The sequence below is a fragment of the Cucumis melo genome, chromosome 1 (genome assembly GCF_025177605.1).
Source record: "Cucumis melo cultivar AY chromosome 1, USDA_Cmelo_AY_1.0, whole genome shotgun sequence".
Classification (NCBI taxonomy): Eukaryota; Viridiplantae; Streptophyta; class Magnoliopsida; order Cucurbitales; family Cucurbitaceae; genus Cucumis; species Cucumis melo.
Window position 1 is genome coordinate 37,692,213 of NC_066857.1, and position 14,669 is coordinate 37,706,881.

A 14,669-nucleotide genomic window follows, 5' to 3' on the forward strand; every position below is an offset into this window, starting at 1 on the left:
GAATCTTAAGGTTAGTACTACTATTCATGTTTGCGTTTTGGGGATAATTTTATATTGTTGGGTCCAACAAAAAGTTACTTTCAAGCTTTTGAAATGTTTTTTTTTTCCTTTAGAAAAGTATAAGAATACACAATAAGGGCAGCCAAAGATTTTAAAACTCTCATGATCCAATGATTAAAAGAAAATGGTCCAATTTAATGTTGGAAAAAACCTCCCAACTAATATGATAAGAACAACAACAAAAAAAAAATGAAAACAACCAAATTAGAAAATACACAATAATGTACTTGAAAAAATCCAAAATCAAAGAAAACCCACCATCCACAAAAGTAAAATCAACGATTTGTAACCATCATAATTTTCTTATTGATCTTAATTACAAAAATATTTTCGTGAAATTTTTGTATCACTTGTCATTTTTCTAACTCAGTGAATACGATAAGAAATTTAATTGAAGTTAACAAACTCAAACTTAAATATTTTTTAACACGGACAATTTAAAACCAAATTCATAGTCTCCTTGTATAGTGTTTAGAGTGTGTCGCTTCATTAAACCTTTCTATCGTGGAACAAATCTCTTCTAATATTTTGTCAAAAACCTATCATCACCCAAAATATCATGATAATTATTTGATGAGGATCAAGGCTTAGAGAGGAACAAGGGAACTTTTCACAAGGGTGGAGAGATTTAGCTATTAGGTTTAACTCGTTGCTTCTAATGGTGGATGAATAACGACAAATTTTAAACAATGAACGTTATCACGTTGAAACTATCTACTTCTCTCAACCTACTACTTTATCATAAGGTTTGAAAAGTTCTATCGAAAATTTTAAATACATAAAACATAAAAAGGAAAATTTTCATTGGAGAATTTTCCATATATGTTTACCCACAAAACTAAGGCTAATTAAAAAGCTAACCTTAAGACTAAGGCTAAAATGGTATCTTATGCTACATTTTTCAGTTGCTATGTTTTGAAGCAAAAGCTAATTATTTGCTAATAATGAGATAGGCATGTGGGTGAGTGATGAGCTTAGCCTGGCCTGCCTTTGTGTTTCTTCTTATTCTCTTAAATATCATTGTTCAATCAAAATAGTTTTGTTAAATTTAGCCCATCCTCACTTCAACCTCTTATATTTGGATTGGCCTTCTTTGTTTTTTGGGCTTTTGATATTTGATGTAATGGACTTCAATCATTTATAGAAGCCTTACCCTACAGAAACAAACAAACAAAAAGAGGAAAAAAAAAATGGTGAGTTGGTTAATAACAACTTTCTAACTCAACCAATATATGGTGTGTGTATATATATATATATATCGAATACAAAATATGAATATGATATGACCACATAAAATTGTTGAAAGGGTTGAAAATTAGTGAATTGGACTTTTAAATTTTGTAGTGTAGTGGTTTACCTATGATGCTCGTAATGTTATTTAATTTTAAATGTGTTTTTTTTTTTTACAAAAAAAAGTCTCGCGGTGCAAGTTCAATAAGTTGATTTAAAAACAAATCCATCAAAATAATGTTCGCTTGATATGATCGAGTATAGAGCCGAATGTGTATCAAACATAAATTCAAACTTTAATAGAGTGAAAAATAAATGCTACGCAAACAAAGTTTTTGTATTAGCTTCTTAAATGTACATATATACTTTTCCGATTCAAACACCTCCAAAATAAAACTCAAAAGTTAAAATTTAGACTCAGAAAATGAGAGAAAAAGAAAACTAAAAACGAATTCTAAAGATAAGCATTTTCAAATATAGGAAAATGAACAATAAATATTTACAAAATAGAAGAATTGTAAAAAACGACAAATTGACATAATACTTACAAAACATAACAAAATTTCAGATTCTATCAATGACATACACTGATATATCTTTATTAGTCATAGAAAGTCTATCATTTATAAAATCCAAATTTTTGTTATATATTGTAAATATTTAAATTTGTTTTACCATATTTAAAAATTTTAGATTTATCACCAACAAATAACCATAGATTTCAAATTTTGCTATAAATATTTTTAACCGTTTATTTACCATAATTTCTATTATAAAAACAAAAAAAACAAAAAACAGATAAAAGCGAAGAAAAAGTAAGAGAGCAGAAATATTTTTTGATTTAGGTTTCATTTGGTAAAAATTTGTTATTAAAAAATACAAACCAATGGGAAACAATAATAATAATTTAATTTTTTTAAAATCTAAAAAGAAAATAGTTGACAACAATAATAATTTAATACACAAGCCAGTGTTATTAATCTCTTTTTTCTAACAACGCCTTTCACGAGACATCCTCTCAATCCTCGACATCCAGTGGAAAAACAGTATCCCTCAACCCTCAGCTTTCCCCAACCGCCCTCCGTCGTTCTTCTGATCGTCGCCACCCTACTCCGTCATCGTAAAATGAAGAAGGTCGGCAAGGTTCCGTTACCTTCACTCAATCTCACCACCGTTTTCCTCCTCCTGCTTCTCATATCCTCCGTCCACTCCTTCTATCTCCCCGGCGTCGCTCCACGGGATTTCCAGACTGTACGTTATGAATTCGATCACTTCCCCTTAATGTTTGTTTTCTTTCTTGTTTTTCTTCAACTTGCTGTTGCTTTTCCCATTGAAATGCTTTTCACGATCTGCGCTGTGGCGAGTAGTTGCGGTTTTTGGTAGTTCGTGCTGCGGGTCAGTCGGATCTAGGTTTTTGGTGCTTGATCTGTTCTTTAATTGCTTATGTTCTCTTCGTATTGTTGTATCCGGACATTTCTAAACATCATTGGATGCTGTGTTCTGTTTGCATATGCTGTCTTCAATTATGTGTTTATTTAAGGGAAAACACATCGCATCTGCTCACTTCACGGCAATGAAACGTAGGAGTGATACCACATTATGTGTAAACGTATTGTGGTATTCGTTCCTGTCATTTGAATTGCTTCAAATTGTACTTGCTACCGTGTTTCACTACTCGATGCCAAACTATATCGGTAGTAAAATGGTCAAGTACAACTATAATCGTTGTCCACGCTGTGTTCAGTTTTCCAACATTGTTAATTTTCTTATCGTAGTATGTTCAGGTCTTATAAATTCTCACTTCTGACCTCTTTTTCTACCTTCCATCTGTTATTATGTGTTAATTTCCTGCGAATTGATGGAAATGGTCTTTCTACAGGGTGATATTCTTCCAGTCAAAGTGAACAAATTATCATCCACAAAAACACAGCTCCCATATGATTACTACTATTTAAATTATTGCAAGCCCAAAAAAATTACTAATAATGCAGAAAACTTGGGAGAAGTTCTCCGAGGTGACCGCATTGAGAATTCTGTCTATACTGTGAGTATCTTGCCTGTTTTCAGAGCAATCTAAATATTGTACAGATTCTTCATCTAAAATGAAACTACTGTAATTTACTTATTAACCCGTCTTTGATGTTTCTAAATAATTCTCCAGTTCAAAATGAGGGAGGAACAGTCTTGTACTGTTGTCTGCAGAGTAACTCTTGATGCTGACTCTGCAAAGAATTTTAAGGAGAAAATCGATGACAAATATCGAGCGAACATGTAAGTTCCAGATGTAAATCTCTATGTTTTTGTGTTCAATGGTATTCTGTTTTCAGTTTTTACCGTGAAATTTAAAGTTAAGTTTCACTTTGTAGTTTACTCCAAGTAGGCACACACATATGCCTTCCCTTGCGACATGTATATTAGTTTTTTTCATTGTTCTTACAATGAGGTGCCCTCCCATGGATATGTAGGATATTGGACAACCTTCCTGTTGCTGTTCTTCGTCAAAGGAGGGACGGAAATCCATCAACAACTTACGAACATGGTTTCCTTGTTGGATTCAAGGGGAATTATGCTGGGGTATGATTTTGATGGCAGTTAAAATATGAAGTTTTCAGTTTTTATTTTTCTAGAGCTTTTATATTTACTAATATATTTATTCCCTTTACCATCACAGAGCAAAGAAGAAAAATATTTTATTAATAATCACTTGAGCTTTAGAGTCATGTTTCACAAGGACCCTGACACTGATCTGGCTCGAATTGTTGGATTTGAGGTTACGCCAAACAGGTTTCTCTTTTCCTGTGCCCTTGCATATTAATCTTTTACTGTTTTATATATTAAGATCCTGAACAATTGGTTCTCTCGTTCTCTTATTCCCTTTGAGTGCTATTTGATTCAAGACACTTCATTCATTGAGCTCAATGAAAGTGTGCCTATTCATAGTTAATAATATATGTATATATGATCAGTACAGCAGTGTAATTTCTCTCCCTCATTGTTTGTAACAGTATTAATCATGAATACAAGGAGTGGAACGAGAAGAACCCCCAGCTACTTACATGTAATAAGGACACGAAAAATTTAATCCAAGGCAGCACTGTTCCTCAAGAAGTTGACACTAATAAGGAGATTGTGTTTACGTATGATGTTTCATTCAAGGTACGGTCTTCACAAATCCTTAACTATTCCTTAACTGTTCCTCTGATATTGCTGTTATAAACCGGATCCTGATCTTTCCCCAGGAAAGTGATATCAAATGGGCTTCTCGATGGGACACCTACCTTCTCATGAATGATGATCAAATTCACTGGTTCTCCATTATAAACTCTCTAATGATTGTCCTCTTCCTCTCTGGCATGGTGGCCATGATCATGATGAGAACTCTGTATAGAGATATTGCCAACTATAATCAGTTGGATGCCCAAGATGAGGCTCAAGAGGAAACAGGATGGAAACTTGTGCACGGAGATGTGTTTAGACCACCCATCAATTCTGGTCTATTGTGTGTTTACATTGGCACAGGTGTTCAAATCTTCGGTATGACACTTGTAACAATGATATTTGCTCTGCTGGGTTTCTTATCTCCTTCCAACAGAGGAGGCCTAATGACTGCCATGGTCCTTCTGTGGGTTTTCATGGGTTTATTTGCTGGCTATTCATCAGCTCGTTTGTACAAAATGTTCAGGGGTACCGAATGGAAGAAGATAACGCTGAAAACTGCCTTTATGTTTCCTGGTATTCTTTTCTCAATCTTCTTTGTCCTCAATGCTTTGATCTGGGGAGAGCAGTCATCTGGGGCGGTGCCATTCGGAACAATGTTTGCTCTTTTCTGCTTGTGGTTTGGTATATCAGTACCATTAGTGTTCGTTGGCAGTTACTTAGGTTTCAAAAAGCCAGCAATTGAAGATCCTGTGAAGACCAACAAGATTCCTAGACAGATACCCGACCAAGCATGGTACATGAAGCCAGTCTTCTCCATACTGATTGGGGGTATTCTTCCTTTTGGGGCCGTCTTTATTGAGCTCTTCTTCATCTTGACATCAATATGGCTCAACCAGTTCTATTACATATTTGGCTTCCTCTTCATTGTATTTGTCATCCTTCTGATCACTTGTGCGGAGATAACAATTGTGCTGTGCTACTTCCAATTGTGCAGTGAAGATTACCACTGGTGGTGGAGATCGTACTTGACTGCAGGCTCCTCTGCTCTATATCTTTTCCTCTACTCAGTATTCTACTTCTTCTCCAAGTTGGAAATCACCAAGTTTGTTTCGGGGATTCTCTACTTCGGTTACATGGTTATCGTTTCATATGCATTCTTCGTGTTGACAGGAACCATTGGATTTTATGCTTGTTTCTGGTTTGTTAGAAAGATCTACTCGTCCGTGAAGATCGACTGATTTGCTGCTTATGGCTCAAAAGTTGTTCAGGTCAGACTATATGAATCAAGTTAAAACGGGAAGAACTGGGAAGATGAGAAAATTTCCAATTCGGTTGGCCTTTTATTTGGATATTCAGTGGGGATTATTTAATCGTCTCTCAGTCAAATTCCCTTTTTTATGGTAGAGTTTAGGTACTCTCTTTGTCTTTTCTCCTCCTCCCTTCCCTTACTTACACTATTTGTTAAGAGTTTCGCATCTGTTCTTATGGTGTACAAGAAACAGGGATGGTGATTTTGGAGCTTTTTGTGGTCATAATATGAATAATTTTACCGATACCAAATTTTCATCTTTAATCTCTGAGTTTTGTTTGTATTCAGGAATATGCTGTGTAGCAATTGACTTTTATGTAGATTAACTTTTTAGAAGTTGGTTGAGAAAAATGTATAGAGAGATTTGAAAAGCAAAACCCTTATAGTGACTAGGTACATGTTTGGGTGTGATTCTTAGATGCTTACAATTACTTGTCATTTTTTAAATTATTCTAACAATTTTGTTGATACGAAAATCGTATTGTTAAAAGATTAAAATGTATTGTGGTGTGAATTGGAATGATTTTGACAATTTCAAAAAAATTGTTTTCTGAGTAATAATGAGCTATTGCTTTTGGTTTATAATTATTGTTATCGTTATCATCATTTTTGGCTTTGTAAAACTATTGATCTTCGATTTGGACAATTTCAAACTATTGTTTTCCAGTAATAATGCCTTCTTTGTCTCAAAATGGAAGCTGTTCTCTAATGCACTAATAAGTCATTGATTGACATAATGAAAATGTTAGTTATAATTGCATGCATTAATTAAAACAATTCCTTCTCTTCAAAAGTTGCAAGAATAATTGTCAACTTGAACATTCGACGAATACGACACATGTACTTTCTCTTAACCTACATGTACTTACCTCTAAAAAGGTTGAATGAAACTCCACCTAAATCTATATATATATATATAGATAAAGAATTCACATTGTTGGTTTTTGTCTTTTCATCCCTTCAAATCCATTTAATATTTCACAACTAAAAAAATGTTACATCATAAACTTGATCCCTATGATTTGATTGTACTTATCATATATATAGTCCTTAACACAAACATTGTTTAATCTTCACATGAGCTTTCCTCAAATCACGGTAATTAACTTTTAACTTCAGCTCAAAAATCAAAATTAGCAATTTAACCAAAAGAAATTGTAACGTCAGGATTTCTGTAGAAATGTATTGAAGTTTTGTCATTGATAAAGTTGACAAAGTTAATAGTCAGTTGACTACAACTACAGGCGATGGTACTAAAAAAAATAAAACTAATGTGATTGGTCAACTTCCCTAAAAATCCTACCTAGTAGAGAGAAAAGAGGTATATTTACTTGAGCAAAATCAAGAAACAGCAGGCTGCTTAACAAAATTCCTGCTAGGTACAAAGTGTTCTTTTTTTGGATTTACATGCTGCAAATCTGATCTTTTTGTTACAAGAAACAAGAGCAAACTCATCACTTGTATCAGCTTGAGCATGATCTCAGTTTCCCATTCCTCTGCCTGCATTAATATTTGAAAGGGTACCATTGTTACCAAGTCCTCACATCTGTTACAAACAATGGACTACCAAAGATGATGATGTCTTACCAAAACGAGTCCTTTTTTTCTTGTGCTAGTAGTTCTTCAAACGACATGTCGGTAAATTCAGAATCGATATTTTCCGTTGGCTTCTCAGATTTTGCCATCAACTCCATGCACGTACCAATTTCTAGCATCTTGAAGATCAGAAGTTTTAGAGAGAGAACATTTTTCAACTATTGTGGGAAAAGGGTGACAGAGTAGTGAATTTGATCAAGTGAACTTAGAAAAGGGTATAAACTATAAGTGGGGGATGGGATTCAGAGGCTACAACAGACCAGCAGCGTACTTCCTGATTTCTAGGAAGCTTCAGCATCAAAAAAGTTGTAAGCGTAAGAGACTAGAGGTAAAAGTAATACCTTTTTGTATGCTGGAGAGAGTTTAAGCTGTTGTTGAAGCCAGTTATAAACGAAAGTGTCCTCCTCTAGTCTTTTCTGTTCCAATTCTAACTTGTATATCTAAGGCATCAACAAATTAACAAATTTGAGTAGATGAAACTTTTGGCAACAAATATCAGGTTATATCATGTCACCAACCTGCTGTTGAAGTCGATCGAAGGAGGATCTATCTGCCTTGTAAAGCAGAGCTTTCGTTATGGTGAACTTTCGGTGGATAACGTCAGCTCTGTCAGTAGAAAAAGTTTATATAGTTGGCAGTGGAATAACATACAAAGGGATAAATCATAGGATAATTCTCACAAGCAAATGTAACCTAACTTACGGTAATCATACTTAACAAGAAGTTAAAGAGATATATATGAACTCCAGAAAGAAAAAGTCTATCAAATTTGACAGATAAAGAGTCGAGAGAGAAACACTAATATAGTTGAAGCAAAGATATGAAGTTTACTTGTGCTGCAGCTTGCTTCTAGCGTTAATTAAGCAGTTGGCGAATTGTCGGACCTGCATTTAAAAAAAAACAGAAATAAATTGCAGTGCTTCAGTGTTTAGAACTCAACCCTCTATCAGTCTAAATTCTAAAAACACCATAGTCATCAGCTAAAAGCAGTTCTCACAGACCGCAGTCCAACCAAAACATCACATCGTATCAATTAAACTGAAATCAAATGGAAACTCGACTAACTACAATCATTCTAGATAGAGTTGTTATTCAACAAAGTCCAGGAAATATTAGCAATATTACTGTATGTATGTTCCTAGGCAACCTTGCAATACATTACTTACCTCACAATCTGTCTTCAATATATGAGAACATAAATTTCAAAGGAGATTCAAGCTAAAATTATGTCAAGGAAGATAATTTAAGGGCGTTATTTTTACACATATATAGGAAGGATTGCACTAGAAGATACGGGAATTTTGTGTGGATGACCTAATACTATCTTCGTTAATGTAAAATGACCTCCTAAAAAATCGACTAAAACTAAAAATGGCGATAGGGCTGTGCTACAATATCCTGGTGGGAGGGCACCCGAGAGCTTGACTGGCAACTCGAGAGTTCGTGGCGGTTAAAGTGTGCTAATGACTAGAATTGGGCCATCCGTACAAAAATCTTAGGCAATGAGATGCTAATGGCAGAGCCAAGGTGAAGTAGAAGAACTGCTGCAGAAACTCTCTAATCGAAACACAGACAATAACAGAAATGAAGTTTGCAGGACATTAAACAAACATTGTAAACGAAAATTACTACTAAAACAAAAAGGAAATATGATTCATATGATAAAAGAAATATCACAAAACCTGAGCCAATGTCAATTCCTTTGATTCCTGACACTTCATGAGCTCATCATACTGCCGTTTAATCTTCCTCTGAATCACACTAGTGGACGATGTAAATGGATACAACAATGTCAATTCCTGCTCAGAACCAGTTCCAACATCCGTTCCCCATTTTACATTCTCATCTCCATCTTGCAAATTCGCCCTCTTCTTCTTTGCCTTCTTCTTCTTTCTCTTTCCCCCTTGCTCCTGACCAGAATCTCCAAATTCCTTATTCAATCTAGCACCCTTCAAATCTAGGTCATCACATCGCCCTTCAACAAAGAAACTTGCCCATTTAGGAGAATCCGGCGGTAAGATCTCAAAGAGAAGCGAATGAGTCAAACAAGTCCGGTCAGTTCCATTGCCACAATCCGTCACAGAATTCCCAATATCAATTTTCTCAGGCTCAATCGGGTTACTTATTAGTTGCTGGTGCTCTTCAAATTCGACTTTTTTCACCCTTTTGTAAAGAGAAAACGATAAAACGAGGATGAAGAAGGTGAAGAAGAGGAAAGAGCATAACAACAACATGGGTATGTCTCCTTCGGAGAAATTAGTAATTCGAAATGGGAAACTGGGGAAGAAACGGGACAAATATGAATGTAAAGCCGCCATTGGAGGGCATCAACAGAGAAAAAATAGAAGAAAAAAAGGAAAACCCAGCAGAAGGAGAGTGATAACAAGAGGATTGAATCGGGGTGAGGTTTGGATTGGAAGCTGAAAGAGGATAAATTCAGTTGGTTCTTGAGTGAAAATGGGTGCGAAGAAGAAGAAGAAGAAGAAGAAGAAGAAGAAGAAGAATCTTTGAAAGAAAAACAAAAAATCTATCTTTAAATTTCAATTCGGAAGCGGCGAAAACGCGGTATGAAGTCACGGTTTGTGAATATAGAAGAGAGATTTATTCAGTGTGGAACTACTAGTCGTTCGCTTCCGTAAGCCGACAAAGTTACCGTCAATCCTTTACCCTCTTTTCTATTTTAATTTTTGTTAAAATAACGTTTTTTTTTATCTCTACTTTCAATTTTATTCCACTTTTTCCTATATTTTAAAATTAGCCTCTAAGCTTCTTATTTTAATTAAACGTGTACTTAAAAGTATAAGTTAACTTCACTCAGATGATGTAACCTTATCAGAAGGATTATGTGTAAAAAGAGAATTCCAATAAAAAATTTTCATCTTTCACCATTGGCCCCTCTTAGAATATCCGTTGAAATAATTTCTCTCGATTCTTCTTGACTAAGGTCAACCACCTACGTTTGAATAAGAATTAAACAAATATATGTGTTTTGGGATGTCTTTTATTCCTTTCGATTGTAATAAAGTACCTCACGATTTGGTTAGTTTTGCTTCTAAAAAGAATGAGGAGAGAAATTGGAATCGTAATTTTTCCGCATGGTTGATTTTCTAGGTTGAGTGTGAGATTTGTTTGTGTAACTTGAGAATTTGGTAGTTCATCTTAATCGTAGTGGATATTAGAAAGATTGAAAAGATCATTTTAACAAATTTATGAAAAGAGGGCTAATAGTGGAGATTAATTTTTTAACGGTTATTTTTACCATTATCCTATCGCAAATCAAATCAAAGCCTAAGGTTGACGGTAGGACCAGCTGGAGGGCGACTTCGTGGCAGCTGACGAACGACCAAACGCAGTCACCAAATACAAAAGACCAAGAAAAAGTGAATCTCAGAGTCGTCGGAAATGAGCGAAGAAGGACTTCCCAAGCTCTACGCCAACAAACCCACGAAAGGTACCATTCCAAAACTTATAACCCATGTCCCCAATTCTTCGTTTATTTAGCCACAAAATGGTTACTCCAAGAAGCGATTCGATTCAATAATTCATTTCAATTATTGGGGTTCTATTATATAATCGATGATAAATCGGCTTTTCGCTTTTTTTCCATCTCCAAGCAGCTCAGATCAAACAATTTCAAGAACAGCACAAAGCCGGAGACGCTTCTTCTTCAGCATCATCTAGCATGGCATCCGCGTCTTCTTCTTCTCCTCCACCGCCGCAGCCTCCGAAAGAATCGTTTGCAAGACGATATAAGTTCTTATGGCCCATGCTTTTGACTGTTAACCTTGCTGTTGGAGGTAATTTTCTTCTTCCATCTTGCGTGTATTAGTTTCTGGTTCTTGTGTTAATGTGTTTGATCCAGAGTGTTAAATGCCAAGATGGGTAATCGCTTGTTTTGATTATATTATCGTTATTCGGGTGTTCATGGAGTCTTTGTACTTAGGATTTGTACTGTCTACTCTACTGAAATTGGCTTAGAGTTGGGAATATCAGTTTCTTGTGTGATTCAAGAATATACGGTGTAAGCATGAAACCACTGGGATTTGAAATCGATCAGAAACTTAATCCAAGCGTGTGCAATAAACTTTTTGATGATTTCGTAGAATACACTCTTCGATTGAAGGACGGTCTGCTATGACAAACTAGCTCAATAGTACTTTTCAGCTGTATTGGTTAATCTAAGCCCTGTCATGGAACCATTAGTGGGTTAATTAGAGTTGACTTTTGCTCGAAATTGACATATATTGGTTAGTGATAGAAAGGTTGGTATCAGAATAATCCACCATTGTTTCCATTTTCCAGTAGGGAAAAGCGTGGCTAAACTAAAGCCACACTAAGACAAGACTGGGTGACTTCATCGTCAATGTTCTTATCTAGCTTTTGGACAGAGGGAAACGCAATAACCAAATGTAGGGTTTTTAGATGGGGAGGGATGATTTAATCTCATCAACTTATGTTGCCAATGACAATCTTTTCTTTCCCCAGGAAGGGCAGATGCCTCCTTTGACCTTTCGAAAACCCTTGAAAAACAATCCTTATAGTTTCCCATCTAGCATTCTGCCTTAGGATTCTACGAGACAAGAGCTCTATCCACGGTGTAAATCATCTCTATAGCAAACACATCAGTGGGCTACTATCATATCCAAGTGCCTTTTCAAACATTTTTATATTTCAGGGACCTAATCGGTGCAAATTATGAAAACTTAAGTGTGGTTTAGCCTTAAATTATTGATGAATAATGAAAACCACATTCTTCTAGAAAAAGAATAAAATCAGATTTTTATTAAGAAAATGAAAGGATCGACTCCAGGGCAACACAAGAAAAACAATTCAAACCTAGTGGAGCCAAAATAGAAGGCCTACGGGGCCCTTTCAAACAGCAGAATAAAAAATTTCCTCCAACCTCTTCATAATTAGATGTTTTCCTTTTTTTTCATGAAGAGGTGGTGATTGAACTGTTACAGTGTATTAGCTTAAGAGGTTACAAGTATTTTGTGGAACAATGCAGTGCACACAATCCTTTGGAGGTTGGATCGTAAAAAACCAAAGGATGTTCCAAGGGATGGAGTTGAGCATGGACAAACTATGGGATGCGATTAAGCTTTATTCTTCCTTTTGGTGCATCCATAACAAATTTCTCTGTAACTATGATCTTTTTCAAATTATTTCCAATTGGGAAACCTTTCTAGTCCTCTGGTTCTTTTTGTAGATATCTCATCTTTCATCTTTCGTATATGCCCTTTTGGCGCAATACAATTATCAGTTTATTATTGAAAAAAATATAAGAAAAAATATTTTTCATTTCTTAAATATTTCCCCATAGACTTCTCCTTCTTCCCTACTCCTTTGAAAAGTGAACTAATATTCCTCCTTCTTTTGGATAGGGTTTCCACAGATATAGATATATACTGCAAATGACCTGCTGCCAAAACTGACCTAACTCATATTTTGTGTACTTATATCTTTTATTATCCTAGGTTTCTTTTGTCTCTGAAGATGGTCCTTTTCTTACATACATACATACGTCTGCATGTGCATGCACCCACATTGAGAAGTTTGGGTTATTTGAACTACATCATATAGTTTCTACTCTTGGTGGTACAAGTACGGTATTAAGACAACATGAGAATTGAATGATGGTCCTTTTTGGCCATAATCTAGTGTCTTGAGATTGTGATATGCATATATTGAATCTTGATAGTCCTGTTATTCTTTTCATTTCCCTGTGAGGATGATTAACACTTGTTATTAAAAGGCCCTAACCTAAAGGAGCCAAGCTCCCCTATTTTGTCCTCCACCAGCTATAAGTTGTGTGCCTTTTGCAAGGAAATATAGAATAACATAGATTGAACATTCTAATAGGTTTGGTTCATCTTTTTTGTGGTTTGGAGGGTCGGGGCATGGAAAATTATCATCTTGCAATTGTTTGGATTCAGTAGTTGTCATTGTTTTTTGGAACATTTACTTGCTTTCACATGAACTGAGATAATTCTTTTCACTGTATAGCTTACGTGTTTATGAGGACAAAGAAGCAAGATGAACATGTAGCAGAAGAAGAGGCTGCCCCGGATTCAGCTAAAACCACTAAGATTGCTGCTCCTGTTGTTGAGGAATCATTGGCCAAACCAGCCATTGTGGAGCCTGTGAAGGTAAGAGAACCGATTCCGGTGGACCAGCAGCGTGAACTTTTCAAGTGGATTTTGGAAGAGAAGCGCAAGATAAAGCCAAAGGATCGTGAAGAGAAGAAACGTATCGATGAAGAAAAAGCAATTCTCAAAGAGTTCATCCGGGCAAAATCTATTCCTAATATTTAAAAACTTTACAATTGTAGCACGCAAAAACATACTGATTATTTCAACATTGCTGATGGAATCTGAATGTTGTCGATTTCTGTGGTTCTAGAACGGCTTCTTATGTTTCAATTCCTCAAATCCTCTCTACCCACACCCAGCATGCCAGTTAACAGGATGAACACGAGAAAACCAGCAGTGAAATTCGTTTTGGCAACGGAACATAAATTTCACTGTTGAGGAAAAAAATAGCCAGCTTTTTTGGTGTTTGTTTGTCTTTAGATTGTATGAGGAGAAACATCCATTTTATTAGAACTCAAGTTGAGAAAAAATCCAAAGGAACAAACTTCTGCAAGTTGTAGAGTTCACGTGGGCAGAATGAAATAATGCACCATTTCCCAAATGGATGTGGACATATCCAATGCGTATGGTGAGATTTCTCAATCTGCATGCATAAACCTCCAAAAAAACCAAACTAAATGCAACTTCCAATGGGTCAAGTTTTTGCTGCTCTTTTTGGAATATTTTAGTCTTTCTAGATAATCTGTCATTAGCTCCTTCCGATGTACCTGCTGTAGGCTCAATACTTCAAAAAGAATCATAGAGAGGGTTAATCAAATGATGCTGTTAAATAAATAACTCACCAATTTAAAGCAATCAAAGAATGGGGTCCTCCCTTAGAATTGTACAAAGGGTCCAAAGAGATATTCTTGGAATTGCAAGTGTGCAACCAAAAAGAGATGGGCTTAAAATTATATTCTTCCCTCCTTTTCTAATCTTTTTGGTGAAAGAAACGACTATTCCCATCACCCAATAAATGGTAATAAAATACAAAGAAATGGATTTTCAAGTGAACGAAAAAGGGTATTGAAATTTGGATCAGTACCTAACAAATTGAGAATCAACAATGAGCAGCTTACTTGAAAAGCAGCCCTTGTTGCTGTCTTTGGTAAGTAAAGTTACAAGAAATGGGTTTTCAAAATACTTGCTTTTGTAAAATGAGAATGAACTAAAAAGGAGAAAGG

General features: G+C 35.5%; 3 protein-coding genes across 4 annotated transcripts; 2 read left to right on the forward strand and 1 right to left on the reverse strand.

Annotated features, from left to right (window-relative positions):
* The first annotated feature begins 2,272 nt into the window (after window positions 1–2,272).
* Window positions 2,273–6,022, forward strand: LOC103500731 (transmembrane 9 superfamily member 7). Its single transcript, XM_008464134.3, has 7 exons — window positions 2,273–2,541; window positions 3,170–3,334; window positions 3,452–3,561; window positions 3,756–3,864; window positions 3,962–4,074; window positions 4,296–4,446; window positions 4,530–6,022. The coding sequence occupies exons 1-7, from the start codon at window positions 2,416–2,418 to the stop codon at window positions 5,685–5,687; spliced, it is 1,932 nt and encodes a 643-aa protein (XP_008462356.2). The 5' UTR covers window positions 2,273–2,415; the 3' UTR covers window positions 5,688–6,022.
* Window positions 6,023–6,927: 905 nt separating this feature from the next.
* Window positions 6,928–9,937, reverse strand: LOC103500732 (uncharacterized). Its single transcript, XM_008464135.3, has 6 exons — window positions 9,037–9,937; window positions 8,186–8,238; window positions 7,873–7,960; window positions 7,696–7,794; window positions 7,346–7,473; window positions 6,928–7,258 (listed from the first exon to the last, which is right to left on the reverse strand). The coding sequence occupies exons 1-6, from the start codon at window positions 9,670–9,672 to the stop codon at window positions 7,222–7,224; spliced, it is 1,041 nt and encodes a 346-aa protein (XP_008462357.1). The 5' UTR covers window positions 9,673–9,937; the 3' UTR covers window positions 6,928–7,221.
* Window positions 9,938–10,631: 694 nt separating this feature from the next.
* On the forward strand, window positions 10,632–13,758 carry LOC103500733 (uncharacterized). 2 transcript variants are annotated; one of them, XM_008464137.3, is made up of 3 exons: window positions 10,632–10,805; window positions 10,972–11,151; window positions 13,361–13,758. In XM_008464137.3, the coding sequence occupies exons 1-3, from the start codon at window positions 10,757–10,759 to the stop codon at window positions 13,666–13,668; spliced, it is 537 nt and encodes a 178-aa protein (XP_008462359.1). In that variant the 5' UTR covers window positions 10,632–10,756; the 3' UTR covers window positions 13,669–13,758. The 2 variants fall into 2 exon arrangements, with proteins under 2 accessions (XP_008462359.1, XP_008462358.1); XM_008464136.3 differs by having other exon boundaries at window positions 10,650–10,805; window positions 10,969–11,151.
* Window positions 13,759–14,669: the final 911 nt, after the last annotated feature.